The sequence below is a fragment of the Dendrobates tinctorius genome, unplaced genomic scaffold (genome assembly GCF_039654945.1).
Source record: "Dendrobates tinctorius isolate UK_male_01 unplaced genomic scaffold, ASM3965494v1 ptg000097l, whole genome shotgun sequence".
Lineage (NCBI taxonomy): Eukaryota > Metazoa > Chordata > Amphibia > Anura > Dendrobatidae > Dendrobates > Dendrobates tinctorius.
Window position 1 is genome coordinate 1,254,518 of NW_027361765.1, and position 24,481 is coordinate 1,278,998.

A 24,481-nucleotide genomic window follows, 5' to 3' on the forward strand; every position below is an offset into this window, starting at 1 on the left:
ACCCCCATAGTTCAAAAACTCCCATATAACCTGCAAGACAAATGGGTTACATATGGTTCTAGGTATAAACAGACTTACAATGTATCATTTCCTCCATTCAATGTGTTTGTAGATTTTGTCTCAGAACAAGCAAAAATTAGAAATGATCCTAGCTTTGATTTCATGTTGTCATGTGCCAATAACTGTTAGTAAACCTCGTAGAACAACTGTAGAGGTCCACAAAACTAACATTTCTTCCACAGGTTCAGTTCGCAAAGAGTTCAGCTCCGGTCAAGGAGAAGACAAATCCAAAAACCCAAGCAGGCAGTGTCCCTTACACAAGAAGCCACATTCCTTACTTAAGTGCAGAGCTTTCAGAGAAAAGTCATTGGAGAGAAAGGAAGGCCTTCCTTAAGGAGAATCGCATCTGCTACAAATGCTGCTCTTCAACATCCCACTTCGCCAGGGACTGTGAGGTTAGTGCAAGGTGTACTGAATGTGACAGCACCGAACATAACTCAGTTCTACACCCTGGACCACCATCGGATGCTTTGCCCCAAGAGCATAGCGGGGAGCTGAAGGACTCAAATACTTACACTCCAGCCATTATTTCTAAGTGTACAGAAGTTTGTGGAAATCTCATAGGAGGCAAGTCCTGCTCTAAAATTTCCCTAGTGAGAGTTTGCCCAGCAGATGAAAAGGACAAGGCCATAAAAGTATACGCGATTTTAGATGATCAGAGTAACAGGTCATTAGCCAAGTCTGCCTTCTTTGATAGCTTTAACGTCAGAGGACCCAGTGCCCCCTACTCTTTGAAAACTTGTGCTGGTATAGTAGAGACAGCTGGTAGAAGAGCAACAGGCTACGTAGTAGATTCTATAGATGGCCAAATGTGTCTGCCCTTACCAACCATATTGGAATGTAACCAGATTCCTGACAACAGGTCTGAGATACTAATGCCTGAAGTGGCATCGTATCATCCTCATCTGAAGCGTATAGAAAGCCTGATTCCTAACCTTGACCCAGAGGCTCAAATAATCTTGCTCCTAGGGCGAGATATTCTGCAAGATCACAAGGTTAGACAACAGATCAATGGCTCGCACAAGGCTCCATATTCTCAGAGACTCGACCTTGGGTGGGTCATTGTAGGAGAGGTCTGTTTAGGAGGTGCACACAAACCGACAGTGGTTAACAACATGTTTACCAGGACTCTCGAGAATGGACGTCCATCTCTCCTTCAACCATGTGAAAATCACTACTTCATAAAGGAGTTGCTACACAGCACTTCAGCACCAAGTATCTTAGCGAGTCGTGCCAATGATGATTGCATTCAGAATTGCGACCAAGATCACCTAGGGTGTACGGTCTTCCACAAGACCAAAGAAGATAATCGTATAGCAATGTCATTTGAAGATAGACTGTTCCTAGAGATGATAGAGCAAGGAATGGTGCAGGACAAAACGAAGAGCTGGATTGCACCTCTGCCCTTCAATCCTCAAAGACAACGCTTGCCTAATAACAGAGAACAAGTTTACAAACGATTTGCCTCCCTCAGGCACAGCTTCCGTAATAAACCAGAGATGAAAGACCATTTCTTAACCTTCATGGAGAAGATATGTAAGAAGGGTCATGCAGAGTTAGCACCTACACTTCAAGACTTTGAGGACCATTGGCACCATAGTAAACACGTCCACACAGCTCTACAGCTAGAGCAGTCGAAGAATATAATTATCTGAGCTGTACAACGGGAAAACCATGCCAAAGAAATCGACTGTTTAACCAATCAACGACCAATACCAAAAGATAGTGTTCTGAGGAAACTCCGAGCAGCAAGAGAACTGCAACTCTCTTCCAACTTGGATATAATGACGTAGAAAAATACCTAAGTGTGCAAGGGTGTACTTGGACATTCGACCCACCACATTCTTCACATATGGAAGGTGTATGGGAAAGAATGATAGGTGTCGCAAGGAGAATCCTCAATTTAATCTTCTTACAGGAAGGATCTGCAAGACTGACACACGAAAGCTTGACAACATTCATGGCCGAAGTGTCAGCCATCATAAACGCCAGACCGTTGACTCCAATTTCCAGTGATCCTGATGACCCAACTGTTCTCACCCCAGCCCTGCTGCTTATGCAGAAGACCGACCCTAATTGCTCTCCACCTGGAGAATTTAATGTTAAAGACCGTTACAGGAGTCGATGGAGACAAGTACAGAGTCTCTCCAATGCCTTTTGGGACAAGTGGAAAAAACAGTACCTGCCTACTCTGCAACAGAGGAGAAAGTGGCAAACCAGCAAGCCTAACCTCCAGCCTGGCGATATAGTACTAATGAAAGACTGTCAGTCTCGGAGAAATGAATGGCCATTAGGTCTCATTACCCAGACATTCCCAAGTAAGGATGGAATCGTACGTAAGGTGGAAATAAAAATAGGAAAACAAGGCGAGACCAAATTGTTCCTCAGGCCAGTAAGGGAACTCGTTCTGCTGTTCTCGTCCAATAAACACAATAGTAACGTCGGCTGACGTCAAGCGGGGAGTGTTCTGTCCAGCCATATAATTCCTGTCTAGAAAGTCATTTTTGTGTGTATTAATCCTTCATATATTTCATACTGTAAGGTAACAGCACCACCTGCTGGCCGTTTAATGCAGATTCTAGTTTAATTTGCAATGTATTGTGGGATTGTTCCTGTTACATCATAGTCTTGTTTATGACACTGTGAGGGGAACAGCAGCCATTATTCCTCCATGTGTCTTAGGAGAAACTACACCATTCGTGTTCTTCATGCTTCTTAAACAGACTGCTCTAAGCATAGTTGGTAAGCACTACCTAGGTGTTATAACCCTGTGTTTATAACGTTTGTTGTATTAAATAGGTAATCATCAGCTATGTATTACCTCATGGTACCCATGTATTACCTCATGGTACCTATGTATTACCTCATGGTACTGTGTATTGCAGACTATCTGTATTTTATGCTCTGTGCAGTTATATATTCTGAAATGCTCCTGTTATTGCATTCTATAGTTTCACCCTTTCCTGTCACATCTGCAATCAATAAAAGAAGGTTACAATTTTACAGCCTCTTTTTCTTAAAGAAGACAGGGGGTATAGCTACATGTCCCATTGCACACCCTGCTAACGTTTATGAGGACAGTATAGCCGCGATTCTGGAAAATTAATGGACATGCTGCGGATTTTTCCGCTATGCGATTCCGCAGCGGAGAAATCCGCAGCATTGGCACAGCAACTGCGGAATCCCATAGGATTGCATGGGGATGCGATTTACTAGCGCTTAAGCGGCGGCAACGCTTAAACGCAATGTGGGCACACAGCCTAACTGTAATTGAAAAGAAGTGTAAAGAAAACTTATGGGGTAATGCAAAATGCATACTGTGTTGACATTTTCATGGCACATGAAGAGATCTGTATATTTTAAATGGACATGATAACAGAAAAGTTTTATCATTGGATATCTGTTGCTAGATACAGGTGATTCTCACAAAATTAGAATATGATCATAAAGTTTATTTCAGTTCTTCGGCTATGTGCCCACGCTAGCGTTTAAAAACGCTCAGGAATCGCATCCCCTTTCCCAGAAAACGCGCGTCTTTTTCCACGCGATTCTTGCGCGGTTTTTGCCAAAAAGCCGCACGTTTTTGACGTGTTTTTTGACACGCGTTTTCTGGGAACATTGGGGGAAGGCTAAAAACGCTCAGCTATGCGGAAATTAATGAGCATGCTGCGTTTTTAGCCGCTAAGCAATTCCTGAGCGGTTAAAAACGCATGCATTGGCACAAAAAGCCAAAAAAGCATGCAAATTATTTGGAAGCATCTTGTAAGAGTTTCTGCAGCGTCTGAGCCGGCATAAATGCTGCGGAAACGCTTACAAAAACGCAACGTGCGCACACAGCCTTAAACACAAAAAGTGAAACTCATTATATACTCAGTACAGAGTGATCTATTTCAAGAGTTTATTTATGTTAATGTTGATGATTATGGTTTACAGCCAATGAAAACCCAAAAGTCAATTTCTTAGTAAATTAGAATAATTACAAAAAAAACACATGCAAAGGCCTCCTAAGAATTTGAAAAGGTCCCTTAGTCTGTTTCAGAAGGCTCCACAATCATGGGGGAAGACTGATGACTTGACCGATGTCCAGAAGGCAGTCATTGACACACTCCACAAGGAGGGTAAGCAACAAAAGGTCATTGCTAAAGAAGCTGGCTGTTCACAGAGTGCTGTATCTAGGCATATTAATGGAAAGTTGAGTGAAAGGAAAAAGTGTGGTAGAAAAAGGTGCACAAACAACCAGGATAACTGTAGCCTTGAAAGGATTGTTAAGAAAAGGCCATTCAAAAAATTGTGGGAGATTCACAAGGAGTGAACTGCTGCTGGAGTCATTGCTTCAAGAGCCACCACACACAGACGAATCCAGGACATGGGCTACAAGTGTCGCATTCCTTGTGTCAAGCCACTCATGACCAATAGACAACGCCAGAAGCGTCTTACCTGGGCCAAGGAGAAAAAGAACTAAACTGTTGATCAGTATCCAAGGTGTTGTTTTCAGATTAAAGTAAATTTTGCATTTCATTTGGAAATCAAGGTCCCAGAGTCTGGAGGAAGAGTGGAGAGGCCACAATCCAAGCTGCTTGAGGTCTAGTGTGAAGTTTCCACAATCAGTGACGGTTTGGGGAGCCATGTCATCTGCTGGTGTAGGTCCACTGTGGTTTATCAAGACCAAAGTCAGTGCAGCCGTCTATCAGGAAAAAATAGATCACTTCATGCTTCCCTTTGCCGACAAGCTTTTCAGAGATGGAAATTTCATTCTCCAGCAGGACTTAGCACCTGTCCACACTGCCAAAAGTACCAATACCTGGGTTTAAAAACAAAAAGTATCACTGTGCTCGATTGGCCAGCAAACTCGCCTGACCTTAACCCCATAGAGAATCTATGGGGTATTGTCAAGACGAAGATGAGAGACACCAGACCCAACAATGCAGACGAGCTGAAGGATGCTATCAAAGCAACCAGACCGCCTCCATGCCATGAAGCATTGATGCAGTAATTGATGCAAAAGGAGCCCTGACCAAGTATTGAGTGCATTTACTGAACATTTATTTCAGTAGGCCAACATTTCAGATTTTAAAATCATTTTTCAAGCTGGTGTTATAAAGTGTTCTAATTTACTGAGTTTTCATTGGCTGTAAGCCATAATGATCAACATTAACAGACATAACACTTGAAATAGATCGCTCTGTTTGTAATGACTCTATATATAATATATGAGCTTCAGTTTTTGTATTGAAGAACTGAAATAGATTAACTTTTTGATGATATTCTACTGCTGTGAGAAGCACCTGTATCTTTTATAACTCTATAAACATTATTATATTTTTCCATGATAGTTTTATGTCACTATTGCAAAGTTAATTGATACATGTACTTCATCGCAAATTGTGGATGCTTTTTAGTGAAAACCGAGAGCTACTATTCATATCCAGCCCTCAATTACCTAATCATGAGATAGGAACAAACACAGACCACGACAGAGCCAAATGCACAGATGAGCTCTGAAAATGACCACACTATTTAGATATCCTTCATCAACAGCACAAGCTAAGCCTGAGCGACTGATGAATACATTTATGAACTGCTTCTCTACTTCCAAGATAAATAAGGATGCTTTTAAGCTCAAACAGAGCAAATAAAAGGGACAGAAATCAAGGAGAACCTGAGAAAACAACGTGGGCACTCCTGTGTATATATTGACATGGTAATGTCCTTTACTTGTTTGTGCATCCACAATAAATGTGAGTCCAGACAACCACGGGGTTTGCATGCAAATAACCCGGAGATTAAATAGATTAATCAACCACACTAAATACATAAAGAACACGGCTGCTTGACCTGTGCAACTAATTCAGGCGATTTTAGGTCTTACCTGAAGACATAAAAGGTAGTCAACACTTTCAAGAGGTTTCCATCTCCACATTAATTAGAAAGCTTATTAGCACAAATCAGCAATGGCCAGGACCCGCTGTAAAATGTCACTTGTCTGTAGGTACATATTAATTAAAGATGTGACGAGCAAGTCTATTGGAAAAATGTACATAGATATATCAAATAGAAACCGGACTATTAGCAACAACTGTTCAACAAGCAGCGTATTAATTGGGGCAATTCGTCAAAGTGTTAATCAGAAAACTGGCGTAAAACACATTGAAAAGTCGTGAAATGTTTGTGCAATGTGGAGTGGTGCACAAATGTTGTGACTCTGGCATTCTAAGGCCAGTTTATGCAGCTCTGCTACAATGGGTTGAGCAGGGGAAGGACTGAAACGGTACAGAGTGTGGCTATGCTGACCTGTCGAATTCCACAAAAATGTTGGCGTTTCATATGCCAGAAATGCTGCTCCAGTCCTTGACTGAACACAGTGCAAGGCCGGAGTCACACTAGCGAGAAATACGGACGAGTGCTATGCGAGAAAAAAAAAAAAAAACGCACAGAACTCGTCCCAATGTTAATCTATGGGGCAACTCCCATCAGCCAATTTCTTCTTGGCCGTATTATACGTGCGAGAGAAATGTCAGTGTTTTACGCTCATAATACGCCGATGCAAGTCTATGGGGAGAGAAAAATGCGGATTACACAGGGAGCACACGAGTGACTAGCGAGAAATACGCACCGGTGTCCTTTACAAAAGCTGGCAATTCAGTGCGCCATACAGTAAAATCACACACACACACATATATATATATATATATATATATATACACACACACACACACACTACTGAACCCGTTCTACACCCGGGAGGCGAGCATTTGTATTGGTATATGGCCTCCATCCTGGTATGTGCTGCTTCCATCCTGCGCCCTAATCTTGTCATGTGCTGCTACCATCTTGCGCCCCCATCCTGTCATATGATGCTCCCATCCTGCGCCCCCTTCCTGTCATGTGCAGCCCTCATCCTGTTTGGCACCTCCATCTTGTCATGGGCTACTCTCTTCCTGTGCCCTCATCCTGTCATATGCTCCCATCCTGCGCCCCAATCCTGTCATGTGCTCTCATCCTGCACTCCAATCCTGTCATGTGGTGCTCCCATCCTGCATCCCCATGCTGTCATGTGCTACTCCCATCCTGCGCCTCCATTCTGGTATGTGCTGCCACCATCCTGGTATGTGCTACTCCATTTCTGCACCCCCATCCTGTCAGGTGGTGCTCTCATCCTGCATCCACCACCTTGCCATGTGGTACTCACATCTTGTAATGTGCTGCTCCCATCCTGCACCCCCATTCTGTCATGAGCTCCTCCCATCCTGCGCCCCCATTCTGTCATGTGCTGCTCCCATCCTGTGCTCCCAGTTTGTAATGTGCTGCTCCCATCCTGCACCCCTATTCTGTAATGTGCTGCTCCCATCCTGCGCCCCCATTCTGTTATGTGCTGCTCTCATCCTGCGTCCCTATCCTGTCATGTGGTGCTCTCATCCTGCGTCCCCATCCTGTCATGTGTTGCTCACATCCTGTCATGTGCTGCTCCCATCCTGCGTCCCCATTCTGTAATGTGCTGCTCCCATCCTGCATCCCCATTCTGTAATGTGCCGCTCCCATCCTGCTTCCCCATCCTGTATTGTGGTGCTCCCATCCTGCGCCCCTATTCTGTAATGTGCCGCTCCCATCCTGCGCACCCATTCTGTGATGTGCTGCTCCCATCCTGCGCCCCCATTCTGTCATGTGCTGCTCCCATCCTGCGCCAGAAGCGCGGACTGCTCAGGTGCCGATTTCGGCGCCACAACCCTCCCTTCTCCTGACATCACGGCCTTATTTCAATAATTTCCGCCCACCAAAATGGCGCCTGAAGTGAGCTATACACATGAGACAGTTCCGACGGAAGATTCATGTCCCGGCCTTCGGCCCGAAGCAACCCCGTGGCAATACCGGATAGGTAAGTTGTTGTGCTGGAGATCCCAGTATGCGTTCAGTGCTTACGCATACCGCGATCTCCTGGGCCACAATCCTCATCCTTGGAAGCGTAACTCTGTGCGGTCCAGACTGCGCAGGCGCGTCGAGCTTTCGCAGTCTATAAAGGCTTCGGACAGAGTGACGCTCCTAGCATTATATTATAGATATTTATTTTTCATAGAGTTCTACATAGCATAGTAGCCGCTAAATCAATTGATGGCTTCTGTAAAATCATCACAAAACCCGACATGAAATGACACATGGTTTACATACAGTAAACTATTTCTTTATACCATTTTTTTATATATCTTTGACTTATAATTAGATTTGTGTATGTGTGTAAAATTTGGGATATGTAGGTGTTAAATTAACGGGTAAATTAGTTGAAAATAAAATTGCGTGGGCTCCCGCGGTGTTTTCACCACCAGAGAGGGAAAGCCAGTGAGTGAGGGCAGATAACCATGGTTACTGTCCCCCCCTGGCTACAAACATGCTCCTGAGTTCATGCAGGTCAACCAGGGACTCCGCGCAGCCTCAGTGACGTCAGTGGTAGTCAATGAGGCTGCGTAGACTCCCCACCTGACCCGTGGTGATCTGACAGCGTGGGAAAAACTTCAGAACCTTTCCCACGCTAATCAGTTCATCTCCGGTCAGCCAGGGCACCTACGCAGACATGATTTCATTCATTCTGCAGCGGTTTACAGCCGGGCCAGTAGCATTTGCACTGGTCCCGGTTGTAAACTAGTTAACCCCTTGTGATGGATTGCAGCGGGGGACCTGACTGAACTGCGGAGAGGTATGGATATTGTTGGTTTTTTATTTATTTTTTTTTTTTTACAGAACAAGGGCTTTTGTTGGATTGGCAGCATAATAAATTTTGTCAAAAACTTGGTGTCATTATTTCATTAAAAGAATTTTTAATTAATATGTGTGTGTGTGTGTGTGTGTGTGTGTGTGTGTCTTTTTTAACCCTTTACTACTATAGGATTAATAATAGATAGGTGTATTATTGACACCTCTCCATTATTAACCCAGCTTAATGTCACCTTTCAATAGCAAGGTGACATTAACCCATTATTAACCCATGAGCCACTGCTAAAGGTAATGGAAATAGAGATTCTAAGTGCTAGAAAAGGCGCACATTATAGATGCGCCTTTTCTGGGGTAGCTGGGGGCAGATGTTTGTAGTCAGGGGGGGGGGCAATAGCCATGGTCCCTCCCTAGGCTATTTATATCTGCCCTCACTCACTGGCTTGCCTTCTCTGGCGGCGAAATAAATATCGCGGGAGCCCACGCAATTTTTTTCAATGAATTTACCAATTAATTTAACACCTACATGTCCCACATTTTACACACATACCCTAAACTAATTATTAGTCATAGACATATAAAAAACTAAATGAAATGGTTTACTGTATGTAAACCATGTGTCATTTCATGTCGGGCTTTGTAATGATTTTACAGAAGCCGGCAATGAAAATCTCATCATAAGTATGCAAAACGGATGTCACACGGATGTTTAGATGCGAGAAAATCGCATCCTCGCATTACAATCGGATGACATATGGATCACTGTTCATGCAACATTTGTGAGATTCTGGTCCGTGAAAAACGGTCCGATATTTTATACATTGTGTGTGACTCCAGCATAAGAGGAATAATACCATTAAAATCCCCATTACCACTATATTTGGTTCTCACAATGCCAATGACTCAATGCAAGGACTAGTTTCCACCACTTCTCAAAACTGAAGGTACAACTTAAAGGAGTTCTACGATCATATAAAGTGATGCATCAGTAGGAGAAGTACAAAAACAGTGTATCAGGTTCTTGTGCCTGTCTGAAAAAAAACATAGTTGGGGGGGCACAAAAACATTGGCGCTCCATTTGTGTCGCCGCACTCTATGGCTCCATCAGAGGTCCCATCTGAATTCCTGAAAACCGATGGCGGAGATGCAGATGTGCTACATAAACATGTACACAGAATCTCATCTGTAAATTAATTACCGTATTTTTCGCTTTATAAGACGCACTTTTGTTCCCCCAAATTTTGGGGGAAAGTAGGGGGTGCGTCTTATAATCCGAATATACGGGGGGGAGGGGGGGTGTATATATATATATATATATATATATATATATATATATACACACTGCAGGGTCCAGGGGAGGTGGGGGCAGCTTTGGAGCGGTGCTGTGAGCTGGTAAAAGCTGCCGGAGGGAGCCTTTGATCTCCTGCTCCCGCTCATATAATATGCACTGCCGCTGTCCATCACCATGGTGCTGAAACCGCACCATGGTGACTGGCTGGGGGAGCGGCGCATATTATATCTGCCTGCGCCCTCCTTTGATCGCACATGATCCCCTGTGTTAGATATCGCCCCCATGCTGCTGCCCATAGTAAAATAAAAAACTCTTTCCTTACCTCCTCCAGCGCTGATCTCCCGGTGTCTCTGCTGCCGCAGTCATCAGGCACGCAGAGATGATATCACTCTGCTGTGCTGATCACATGACCGGCACTGAGAACCAGGAAGTGGAGGAGGAGCTCAACCACACTGAGGGAGACACGAGGAGGGACAGCGCTGAGAAGGTAAGGAAAGAGTTTATTTTACTACAAGCAGCAGCATGGAGGCGATATCTAACACAGGGTGATGTGTGCCAGTCACAAGGTGGCCAGTGTGCCAGCCACAGGGTGATGTGTGCCAGCCACAGGGGGGCCAGTGTGCCAGCCACTGGTGGGCCGTGTGCCAGCCACAGGGGGGCCAGTGTGCCAGCCACAGGGTGGCCAGTGTGCCAGCCACAGGGGGGCCAGTGTGCCAGCCACAGGGTGATGTGTGCCAGCCACTGGGGGCCATGTGCCAGTCACAGGGTGATGTGTGCCAGCCACAGGGGGGCCAGTGTGCCAGCCACAGGGGGGCCAGTGTGCCAGCCACAGGGTGATGTGTGCCAGCCACTGGGGGCCGTATGCCAGCCACAGGGTGATGTGTGCCAGCCACAGGGGGCCAGTGTGCCAGCCACAGGGGGCCAGTGTGCCAGCCACAGGGGGGCCAGTGTGCCAGCCACAGGGGGGCCAGTGTGCCAGCCACAGGGGGGCCAGTGTGCCAGCCACAGGGGGCCAGTGTGCCAGCCACAGGGTGATGTGTGCCAGCCACAGGATGATGTGTGCCAGCCACAGGGTGATGTGTGCCAGTCACAGGGGGCCGTGTGCCAGCCACAGGGGGCCCGTGTGCCAGCACAAGGGGGCTATATTCAATATAAGGTGGCCATATCCAGATTAAGGGGGCTAATTTTAGGATGGGGGGGCCATGAGGGACATATACCCTATATGATTTGTTAGACGGACACTGGCATTATAAGACGGACCCCATTTATTAAAAAATTCTCTATTCCTTCACCACATTTGGGGGTGCGTCTTATAATCTGGTGCGTCTTATAAAGCGAAAAATACGGTAGTCAGGAACCAGCGCAATAACAATGGATTTTACCAAGCTATAAAAAAAATAGTGGGCTAGGGAAAAGATGATAAATAAAAGAGGCATTACTGACTCATTGAATCTCTGTGCCCTTCAGGCAGTGTTCCTCATAAGCTGCCCACAAGTGTTTACTTGTTTCCTGTATACCATTTGTGACCACTGCAGCCAATCTATGGCTTTAGTGATAAAAGGTACATGACTGTTGAGGATGGCTGCAGCGGTCATGGGTGGTATATGGCTCATTATCATTGCAGACAGCCACACAAAGACACACTGACACAGGAAGGGAAGTACTAAGAGGTCTGGGGTTTAATAGACAGGTATTGCTTGCTTTTTACATAACTTGGAAAAAGCCAACTATAATCATGATGATCATGCTGCTATAGCAGTCCCTCACAACCAACCCCGTTTCCAGAAAAAAATACATCTGTACACCAGAAGAAAAAGGGGAAAATGTATCAATACTAGAGTTTTATACAGCAGTCTAAAAAAATAGCACCGAATGGAAAAATCTATAAAGAAAAAAAAGAGCAATGGGTTTATTCCAATTGTTGTGGTAAAAAAGAAGCTCATGGCAAAGGACAATTCTATTTTCCTCATCTTCAAGCCAAGTTCTTTCCTATTTTTAAGTCACATCAAAATTTGGGCCATTAGCAACATTACAACTCTATATAGCAACATTACTCCAAACTAGTAATTCATAAAAGGTCAACTTTTCTTCTTACCGATTCACTACGGTACACCCATGGGATCTCTCGGAAAAACGTGAAATGTATTCCAGCCTCTAAACAGCGCTGGGACAAAACGCGACCAATATTCTCACATGCCATGGCATCTTTTGTACTGTAAAGATGTTTCTTCACGGCCCATTCTCGGGTGGAGGCAGAGACTACGACATTGCCGCTACAATGTTCCACAGTTGCGGTCACGTGATGCCCAGTGCGTTCTAGACGTACCCTTGAAAAGAAAATGACTTGTGCTATTTAGATAGAACTTTATCTCTTGGAATAACTTTCTCATAGTGGGCAAAATATGTTGGCTCCATTAAAGAAATTTGTTTTTGCAAAAATGTGGTTACCAAAACAGTTAAAGGTCCTCTTGAAAACACTGTGGGATGTGGGTGCGACCAGAAAATTAGGAAACTGTCAGCTAAAGAAATAGGCTCCAAAACCATCTGATTGTCAGTAACAGTACATGGAAAAATGGTGGCAGTATGTATGTAGCCTTGTATGGCTGAAAAGCTGCCTTTGTATGAATCTGCAACATTAGCTGGCAATAAAACTTTCATACTGCAATTAGAAGAGTGAAGTTCGGGGTCATGTCCTTTCTTTGGCAATTGGTTCAAAATTAAAAGATATTGGGTCTGATATATTACTGCATTTCCAAGATTACTATTTGGTATTTTTTGCCTGTTTTTCATTTGAGCCCAATTCTTCCTTTAATTTGTGCCTTTCTTAATGTCTACTTAATATGTTTTAACCTGTGTTTTTATTATGTCCACCATTAGAGGTGTGGTTTGGGGTTTCCAGATGTTTTGGGCTGATTCATCAATTGCAACATCCGACTTCCCCGTGGAGTGATTTTGTATTTGCCAGGCAATTTTATCATAAATTTTCTGACATTTAACAGAACATGCAACTTTTGGCACTAAAAAGTCTAGAAGCAGGTTAAAGACAAAATAAAAATCAGTTTTGACTGTGCACAAAATTAATAAATCGTGTGGGCAACATTGAAGAATTTGGTGCAAAAAACGCCAAAGAATGCTACAACACGAAATAAGAAAAGGCACTTAAGGTACCACTCTGGGGTATTTCTGTTATATCACCACTAGAGTTGAGCGATACCGTCCGATACTTCAAAGTATCGTATCGGATGGTATCGGCCGATCTTTAAAAAAAGTATCCGTATCGCCGATTCCGATACCGGAAGTCCCATTCAAGTCTATGGGACTTCCGGTATCGGAATAAGAAAAACCCTTTCCTGCCCTTGTACAGCCTCTCTGGGGTCTGTACGGGCCTTTCGGGGGGCTGTGCCGGCCTGCCAGGGGGTCTGTGCAGGCTCCGGTGGTCTGTGCCGGCCTGCCGGTGGTCTGTGCAGGCTCCGGGGGGCTGTGCCGGCCTGCCGGGGGGCTGTGCCGGCCTGCCGGGGGGCTGTGCCGGCCTGCCGGGGGGCTGTGCCGGCCTGCCGGGGGGCTGTGCAGGCTCCGGGGGTCTGTGCAGGCATCGTCCGATGGGACTACAAGTCCCATCGGGCGATGCCTGCTAACATGACAGTGATTGACACATTAGCCAATGATGGGACAGTAGTAGTCCCATCATCCGGCTAATGTGTTAAATGTAAAAAAAAAAAAAAAAAAATTACATGCTACATACATACAACATGCATACTACATACATGCTACATTCATACTACATACTACATACATGCTACATTCATACTACATAAATACTACATGCAACATACATACTACATATATACTACATGCATGCTACATACATACTGCATGCTACATACATACCACATATATACTACATACATACTACATGCATGCTACATGCATGCTACATGCATGCTACATGCTACATACATAACACATATATACTACATGCATGCTACATACATACTACATGCTACATACTACATATATACTACATGCATGCTACATACATACTACATGCTACATACTACATATATACTACATGCATGCTACATACATACTACATGCTACATACTACATATATACTACATGCATGCTACATACTACATGCTACATACATACTACATATATACTACATGCATGCTACATACATACTGCATGCTACATGCATGCTACATACATGCTACATACATACTACATATATACTACATACATACTACATACATACTACATGCATGCTACATACATACTACATACATACCACATATATACTACATGCATGCTACATACATACTACATGCATGCTACATACATACTACATGCTACATACATACTACATATATACTACATGCATGCTACATACATACTACATGCTACATACATACTACATATATACTACATGCATGCTACATACATACTACATGCTACATACATACTACATGCTACATACATACTACATATATACTACATACATGCTACATACATGCTACATACATACTACATACATACTACATGCATGCTACATACATACTACATGCATGCTACATACATACTACATGCATGCTACATGCATGCTACATACATACTACATGCTACATACATACCACATATAAACTACATACATACAATACATTCATACAATACATACATAGACATACAGTACATATAACATAGAGTAACATACTTACCAATACTTGTCACATTGTTCCCCGAAGCCATTGTCTTTTCCGGGATAAATATTAACATAACAAACCACAAAAATACTCACCCACGATCCGAAGCAGTCCACGAGTGTGTCCCACGACGATCTTGGGTAGAGAACTGCAGCATCAGATGATGCTGCCGTTCTCTACGGGCTGCAGGAATCCAATGACGGAAGGTAGGTATCCTTCCGCACTGTATTCCTCCGCCACTTAAAAAAAAAAAAGGCCCTAGTCTCACTTTATGCCATTGCTGTGTGGGAAATTCCCACACAGCAATGGCATAAAGTGAGACTAGGGACTTTTTTTTTTTTAAGTGGCGGAGGAATACAGTGCGGAAGGATACCTACCTTCCGTCATTGGATTCCTGCAGCCCGTAGAGAACGGCAGCATCATCTGATGCTGCAGTTCTCTACCCAAGATCGTCGTGGGACACACTCGTGGACTGCTTCGGATCGTGGGTGAGTATTTTTGTGGTTTGTTATGTTAATATTTATCCCGGAAAAGACAATGGCTTCGGGGAACAATGTGACAAGTATTGGTAAGTATGTTACTCTATGTTATATGTACTGTATGTCTATGTATGTATTGTATGAATGTATTGTATGTATGTAGTATATATGTGGTATGTATGTAGCATGTAGTATGTATGTAGCATGCATGTAGCATGCATGTAGTATGTATGTAGCATGCATGTAGTATGTATGTAGCATGTATGTAGCATGTATGTAGCATGTATGTAGCATGTATGTAGCATGTATGTAGTATGTATGTAGTATATATGTAGTATGTATGTAGCATGTAGTATGTATGTAGCATGCATGTAGTATATATGTAGTATGTATGTAGCATGCATGTAGTATGTATGTAGCATGCATGTAGTATGTATGTAGTATGTATGTAGTATATATGTAGTATGTATGTAGTATGTATGTAGCATGCATGTAGTATGTATGTAGTATGTATGTAGTATGTATGTAGTATGTAGTATGTATGTAGTATGTATGTAGCATGCATGTAGTATGTATGTAGCATGCATGTAGTATGTATGTAGTATGTATGTAGCATGCAGTATGTATGTAGTATGTATGTAGTATGTATGTAGCATGCATGTAGTATGTATGTAGCATGCATGTAGTATGTATGTAGCATGCATGTAGTATGTATGTAGTATGCATGTAGCATGCAGTATGTATGTAGCAAGTATGTAGTATGTATGTAGTATATATGTAGTATGTATGTAGTATATATGTAGTATGTATGTAGTATATATGTAGTATGTATGTAGCATGCATGTAGTATGTATGTAGCATGTATGTAGCATGTATGTAGTATATATGTAGTATGTATGTAGCATGCATGTAGCATGTATGTAGCATGCATGTAGTATGTATGTAGTATTTTTTTTTTTTTTTTTTTTTTTAACATTTAACACATTAGCCGGATGATGGGACTACTACTGTCCCATCATTGGCTAATGTGTCAATCACTGTCATGGTAGCAGGCATCGCCCGATGGGACTTGTAGTCCCATCGGACGATGCTTGCACAGACCCCCGGACATCAGCACAGCCCCCCGGCAGGCCGGCACAGCCCCCCGGCAGGCCGGTACAGACCCCCACAGGGTGCACAGACCACCGGCAGGCCGGTACAGACCCCCACAGGGTGCACAGCCCCCCGGCAGGCCGGTACAGACCCCGGGCAGTCCACACAGCCCCCCGGCAGGCCGGCAGAGACCCCCGGAAGGCCCGAAATGACGGCGCATCATGATGCGCACACACCGCGCATCATGATGACGTCAGGCCGTCAATCAACTGAACTTCCGATTCCGATGCCGAATTCCGATATTGAAAAAATATCGGAAGTCGGTATCGGAATTCCGATACAGCAAGTATCGGCCGATACCCGATACTTGCGGTATCGGAATGCTCAACACTAATCACCACTGAAGTGATATCAGTAATGTATTTTTCCTGTATGTAGTTAAATTCTTACCAAAAGCTAAATTCTACTGGTACTGGCACCGCTCTATTCCCACTCCGACAACTGTGACTGGCCGAAAGTCACTGCTAATGCTCACTATGTCTCTTAGGCCACATTCACATGTTGAGTATTTGGTCACCATTTTACACCAGTATTTGTAAGCTAAAATTAGCAAAGGAACAATCAGAGGAAAACAAGTGCACTTCATTTTTCACCCAATCCTGGCTTTGGGTTACAAATACTGATGTAAAATACTCAACAAATATTGAATGTGTGAATATGATGTAAGTCTATGAGATCCTAGTTCTGGGTGTCATAGACTTACATTGAGAAGTGAAATCCATTCCACCCAACACTGGAGCGATGGTGTAGAAAACTGAAACAGCGTTGGGGACAGCAGAAGACTGAACCTACTAAGCACTTTACTACATAAAGGGAACATCAACTTGTCATACCTCTCTGGTGGGGAAATAAAAAAAATACCCTGAAGTGGTACTTAGCAAACATTTTGAGCCTGAAGCATAAATGTTCATTTCAGCAGCTAAAGTGGGAATGGTTGGTGATATCAACTTCCTGTTTGTGGCACATTAGTATATGGGAGGGGGAAAACTTTTCAAGATGGGTGGTGACCATGGCAGCCATTTTGAATCCAACTTTATTTTTTTCAATGGGAAGAGGGTCATGTGACACATCAAACTTATTGAGAATTTCACAAGAAAAACAATGGTGTGCTTGGTTTTAATGTAAATTTATTCTTTCATGAGTTATTTACAAGTTTCTCTTTGTTTACAGCCATTGACATGTCGCAGAGGTTAACACATGAGGAGCAGATAGAAATTGTGTTGATGTCTGGTGAATGCAGTACCCGGGTCATTGCAGCAGATTTCAATGCAAGACACCCTACGCAAGAAAACTGTCACCATTCCTATTTTATTTAGGTGCATCCATATAAATGGCCCACCCCAAAAAGTTTGCCTCATCACTTAACATAATGTTCTGTGTAAACTGAGGGTCCTGTTCCAATTTTTGTTTTGCCCATTCTGCAAATTCAGCGAGCCGATCTGTGTAACCAACCATTCCCATTTTATTTAGGTGCATCCATAGAAATATATATTACCACATTCTCTCCTGCCATTTCTCACCTATGCCAGTACTGACGGGTTGGCCACACTGTGCCCCAGCCTCGATCTTTAACGGCCAGTGCAAGTCGCTCTAGGTTTCGAGGATTCCTATTGGTGAAATCTGGGTTTACGATCTCATTCTCGCTGGTGTCCACTTCAACCACCTCTGAGGTTTGAACCCTGGTAGATGTACTAGCTGGACGGATTGCTTGTAAAAGAGAAAGAAACATATTAGTTAGGCATAAGATAATGACAAGCATCCATCAAGAATAACATTATCACTGTACTAAAATGTGAAGAAGTAGCAACAGATTTTACTGATCTATTCAAAGCTTAATTCTGTTAAACGACATGAAAGTCGAATATATCTGGGTGGCCATCACTGTAGTCGGTGGATAACATGAAAAGGCTTTATAATTACTCGTACCTACTGTAATTAATCCATTATTTCACCCCTTCACCCCCAAGCGTGGTTTGTACTTTAATGACCGGGCCAATTTTTACAATTCTAACCACTGTCCCTTTGTGAGGTCATAACTCTGGAACACTTCCATGGATCTCGGCGATTCTGACATTGTTTTCTTGTGACATATTGTACTTCATGATAGTGGTAAAATTTCATTCATATAACTTGCGTTTATTTGTGAAAAAAAACTGAAATTTGGCGAAAATTTTGAAAACTCCGCAATTTTCCAACTTTGAATTTTTATGTACCACATGTTTACTTTACATCAGCACAATTTTGATCCAAATTTATTTATTTTTTTTTTTGGAAGTTATAAGGGTTAAAAGTTGACCAGCAATTTCTCATTTTTACAACCCCATATTTTTTTTAGGGACCATATCATATATTTTTTGGGGGCAATTTCAACTAAATCTGAATTTTTTTCCCCGTTTTTCGGTGCATTGCATGATAAAACCAATGATGTCATTGAAAAGAACAACTGATCCTGCAAAAAAACAAGCCCTCATATTGACAGAAAAATAAAAAAAACCTTATGGCTCTTGAAAGAACGGCAGGGAGAAAAAGGAAAAAAAAAAAAAAAGAAAAAAAAAAAATCGAAAAGGAAATAATGGAAATGGGGCATGGCGTGAATGGGTAAAAAGGAACCTGTCAAGTCCCAAAGGCTGGGGTCACACTTGCGCGAGTCTCTCGCATCAGTACCCAGCACTCAGGACCGGAGTGTGCGGCTCCATAGAAATACATGCAGCCGCACACTCCGGTCCCGAGTATTGATGCCTGAGTGTCTCGCATCACACTCGCAAGTGTGACCCCGGCCTAAACATTAACCTCTATAGTTAATCAGAGGTTAATGCTGTCCGGCCGTGTTACTGAATGTGCAGCTAGTGGGAGGAAATTAACTTCATTCCTCCCGGGAGCCGCCGACTTTCAGGCATAGAGGTGACACAGTGAGCGCGCTCCAGGCCGTTGATTAGATACTCGCTTTGCATTGATGGGCCGCATAGGAAGCCGTCAATCAAAGTGCTGCAGTGAGACTGTAGAGGCTCTGCGGTCATAAATCCGACGTGCGGACTGAAGAAAAAGGCAGCTAAGAGTTACATTGGACATCACAATGCGCTCGCTGAGCAATTCTCAGTTGACTCATTCTACGGCCAGCAATGCACAGTGCAACACAAAAGGCGACAGAGGGCAAAAAAACAAACAATTGTGAAAATGGCTTTTAGCCAAAAATACATTCAAGAAAAGAAACTGTCTTGAACACGGAGATGCTGAAGTTGGTTTTTTATTCGTCAGTTTCTTTTTTTTTTAAAGGTTTAATGACAAAGATAAAACATTGTATTTTATTATTGCAGTTTTTTAGTTTTGTTGTGAAACCTGTAAAAAAAAAAAAACCCTGAAAAATCGATCGTACTCATAGGTGGGTGAGCACCAGGACACTGACAGGAATACACACTGAGCCGGTCACTATAGGAACTACCAATATATCCAGACACCTGCCCCCCAGAACAGGGCAGGGGCAGCCAGTGTGACCCCGTGCAGGTGACCCCTGCAGGAACAGCCTCACCTTGTAGGAGGCCTCCGCTCCTCCTGAGCACGGACATGGCTGCAGGAAGCTCAAGGTGACAGGGGCGGTGCGGGCACTGGATGCCGGTGTGCTGTAGGTTCCAGGTCACAGGGACAGGGCAGAAGGTGCCAGGTACTAGTGGCCTGAAGGACCTTCAATGACGTCACGACTAGGAGGAGCCATGCTCCTGTATAAGCAGAAAGCAGAGACAGGCTGACTCCAGCACGTGACTGATCACGTGACTGTGACATCATTAAAGGTCCTGAAGCCGCAAAGTATCCACTGTGCATGCGTTTAGACGAGCTGCTGCGCTGTATCATGGCTTCTACCTATGCTGCAGTGTGAGAGCTGAGCATGGGAGAGTCTAGGAGCTGCTGCAGAACCTCTTTCTGAAGAGAAAGTGAGACATTCGATCACTGATAATATCAATGAGTGATATGTGGCGAGTGAGGTATTTTAGTCCAGGTTCCAAGGCGTCTCTAGCAGGGATGAGCGAACCCGAACTAGAAAGTTTGGGGCTGGTACCGAACTTCTAGCATCCAATATCCGAGCACTGCTAGTTACTGTACGGCCGTGTGCACACATTGAGTATTTGGTCAGTATTTTACCTCCCTATGTGTAAGCCAAAACCAGGAGAGGAACAGGGAGGCTATGTGCACACGTAGCAGAACTCTCGCGGAAATTACTGCGAGAATTCCGGAATTCCATTCCGTGGGAAAATGGCATTTAAATTCCCGCGATTTTCACGCAGAAAAACTAGCGTTTTAGAAGCCTAATTAGCTTGCAGAATTGCTAGCGTTTTCCAAGTGATCTGGAGCATCGCTTGGAGAACTGATTGACAGGTTGGTCACACTCATCAAACATAGTGTTTGACGAGTGTGACCAACTTTTTTTACTATTGAGGCCGCCTATGCTGCATCAGTAGTAAAAGATAGGATGTAAAAAATAATAAAAAAAATAAAAAATATTGTTATTCTCACCTTCCGGTGTCCCGCGCAGCCTTCCCGCCTCTCTCCACGCTCCCGGTCCCAGTAATCCTTTGTGCGAATGACTGCGAGACTTTGAGCTTCCGCGACATCATCGCGGTCATTCTCGCAAAGGATTACTGGGAACGGGAGCGTGGAGAGAGGCGGGAAGGCTGCGCGGGATGTCGGAAGGTGAGAATAACAATATTTTTTTATTTTAATTCTATATTTTACAGGGATATGGTACCCAAAGCCCGGAGGACAGTCTCCTCTCTTCCAGACCATGGGTACCATCCTCAAATGTTCTGCTTACTTTTCGCATGGTGGGCACAGCCAAATGCAGAAAGTAAGCAGATCAATGCATTCCTATGGGTGCGGGATCGCCGCGATTCCGCGAAATTAATGAGCATGCTGCGTTTTTTACCGTAAAGCGATTCCGCCGCGGAAAAAAACGCAGCATTAGCTCAGCATTGCCGAATCCTATAGGAATGCATGGGATGCTTATCTTTCGTGGCAAAATCGCGCGTTTAAAACCAATGCGAAAAAACCGCAACGTGTGATCATAGCCTCAGAGGAAAAGCGAAGTGCTTCCTAACCAAAAAAATTATGTTTCAAAAATTGTATTGATGTAAAGTAGACATTTGGGAAATGTTATTTATTAACTATTTTGTGCGATATGACTCTTTGATTTAAGGGCATAAAAATTAAAAGTTTGAAAATTGCGAAATTTTCGACAAATTTCCTTTTTCTTCACAAGTGCAAGTCATATCAAAGAAATGTTACCAATATCATAAAGTACAATATGTCATGAGAAAACAATCTTAGAATCACCGGGATCCGTTGAAGCGTTCCAGATTTATTGCCTCATAAATGACAGTGGTCAGAATTGTAAAAATTGGCCTGGTCAGGAAGATGAAAACAGGCTTCGGGGTGAAGGGGTTAAAGAAAGCACCCACGTTCTGCAATCTTTGGGACATATACAGTGGCGTGACAACTACATTTTGGGTACATTGGATAAATGTGAAGCAGCCGTACATTTTTTAAATTAATTTGAACAATTGCCCAGTGATCAAATGATTGTGTTCTCATGCTTACCATGGCATCTTGTGGTGTTTTAGGAGCCATCTCCAAGGATATGAGGTAGTATCTGCAGAAAGAGCTTTTAATACTCTGGGCATATTCACTTACTTGCTTGTGTTATTTAAACACTATTCTTCTTTCTGCTTACGATTTTGTTCTCTTGTTTGTGGTCAATCTCCATTTTTACAAATCTGCTCCACTGTGACCGCTTTACCATGCAATGTTATAGTCCTTGATTGGGGTCATTTACACACTAGTTGTAAGTGCCACGTACAATACATATATACAGCTCTGGCAAAAATTAAGAGACCACTTCAAAATGTTCAGTTTGTCTGATATTTCTCTTTATAGGTATTATTCTGCCTTCATGCAAGCTGACACGATGTGCAATCCAGCATACAGCATAAACCACAGCTCTGTCTTCCAAAATAAGTAGACTGTTCTCTGTAGTGTAGCTTGTTTATTTGTGAAGAGTATAGAACATTCGGTAAAACTGTAAAGAATACAATGACATGCATAAGTATTGGACAGATGATCACACAGTTAACACAGATACAGGAAGCATTTAGTGTGATGCAATTTGCATAGAAAAAAACAGGTGTCCAATTACGTCTACTGAGCACTGACTACTATGCAGCTAATAAACTCTCTGCAAACACTGCATTGTAAGAAAGATTAAGCTTACCAGATATGCATTTACCGGATAACGAATTCAGGTTGGAGAATTAAGATGGAGGACAGGTAAACACGTGCATCCTATGAAATACACAGAAGCAAAATCGCCCTTCTTCATCCCAGAATACATTGCTTCCTTCCCACAAAGCACTGCTACAATCCCATGTGCATTGCTTCTGTTAAAGGCACAGACTATATAATGCTATCAAAGACACTGCTATAAATTCAGCTACCACTAGATGGTGCTATAATTAACCCAGCACATAATACAAACAGACTGCCCTATTCAGAGCACATAACACAAAACAGACTGCCCTTTATCCAGAGGGCAGAACACTCCCCGCTTGGCATCAACTGATGCCACTTACAGGCTCTTTAGGCGAAAGCAATAGAATTAGCTCCACAACTGGTCTGAGGAATAGTTTACTCTCCCCAGCCTTCCACACTTTGAACTCGACCTTGCGCACCTTCTCATCTTTGCTTGGGAACACCTTGGTGATGAGGCCACTCATTTCGATGTGACTGACTGTCCTTCATGAGCACAATATCAGGGTTTGATGTTCGGCTTGTCGATCTGCCACTTCTTCCTAGGCTGTAAGGTGGAGAGGTATTGCTTTCTCCATCTGTCCCAGAAAGTATTGGAGAGACTTTGAACTTGTCTCCATTGACATCTGTAGAGGTCGCTGTTGCGGAATTCTCCCAGTGGAGCGCTAGTAGTGTCGGTTTTCTGAGTGAGTAACATGGCGGGAGTGAGAATGGTTGGATCTTCAGCTTCACTGGAGACTGCAGTCAATGGTCTGGCATTTATGATGGCCGAAACTTCTGCCAAGAATGTAGTCAAACCTTCGTGTTTGAGTCTTGTGCTACCTTCTTGCAAGAAGATAGAGTCTAAGATTCTGTGTGCTATTCCTATCCTCTCCCAAGCACCTCCCATGTGAGAAGAGTGTGGTAAATTGAAGGTCCACGTACATCCCTGTTCACTCAGGTATCCTTCCACACTGGTAATGTCTAGGTTGGAAGGAATTTGGAGTTCTTTCACTGCTCCTACGAAATTTGTGCCTCTGTCAGAGCGAATGTGTTTCACGGTGCATCTGATGGCAACGAAGCGTCGGAGTGCATGAAGTGTCCATGGATTCAATCACTTCGATGTGGACCGCTCTGATGGACATGCAGGTAAACATAACTGCCCAGCGTTTTGCGTTGGCTTGGACTCTTCTAATATGCCGTGCAACCACAGACCACGGCCCGAATACATCCAGTCCAACATTGGTAAAGGGAGGATCCATACTAAGTCTGTCTGATGGGAGATTGGCCATCTTTGGGCTTTGAGTCGCGCCGCGGAGTTTGCGATAAGTCACACAGTTGAAGATGAGTTTACTCACACATCTCTTTGCTCCGACTATCCATAGTCTAGCAGTTCGTAGTTTCCCTTCAGTAAACAATCGGCCCTGATGTTTCACCAAAACATGACTGTCTGTCTGCAGTCTCCAACATCATGTCTGCTCTCTATCTGAAACTCAACCTCTCCAAAACTGAACTTCTTCTGCTCCCACCATCTACCAACCTCCCTAAATCTGACATTTCCCTCTCTGTGGGTGGCACCATAATAACACCCCGACAGCAGGCGCGCTGTCTGGGTGTTATGTTTGACTCCGATCTCTCCTTCACCTCCCATATACAATCTCTTGCCCGCTCGTGCCGCTTACACCTAAAGAACATCTCTAGAATCTGCCCTTTTCTCACCATGGAAACAAAAACTCACTGTCGCCCTGATCCACTCCCGCCTGGACTACTGTAATGCTTTATTAATTGGCCTCCCTCTCACTCGACTCTCCCCTCTCCAGTCTATCCTT

The 24,481-nt window shown here is 43.6% G+C and overlaps 1 protein-coding gene across 1 annotated transcript in view; it reads right to left on the reverse strand.

Annotated features, from left to right (window-relative positions):
* Positions 1-20,088, reverse strand: part of MRPL18 (mitochondrial ribosomal protein L18) — a 29,915-nt gene extending 9,827 nt beyond the window's left edge. The window contains exons 1-3 of the mRNA XM_073586862.1: positions 19,909-20,088; positions 17,903-18,089; positions 12,147-12,378 (exon numbers count right to left, since the gene is read on the reverse strand). Coding sequence (XP_073442963.1) covers positions 12,147-12,378; positions 17,903-18,089; positions 19,909-19,945 — 456 coding nt within the window. The 5' untranslated portion in view covers positions 19,946-20,088. The remainder of the gene's footprint in view (positions 1-12,146; positions 12,379-17,902; positions 18,090-19,908) is intronic.
* Between the last annotated feature and the right edge of the window lie 4,393 nt (positions 20,089-24,481).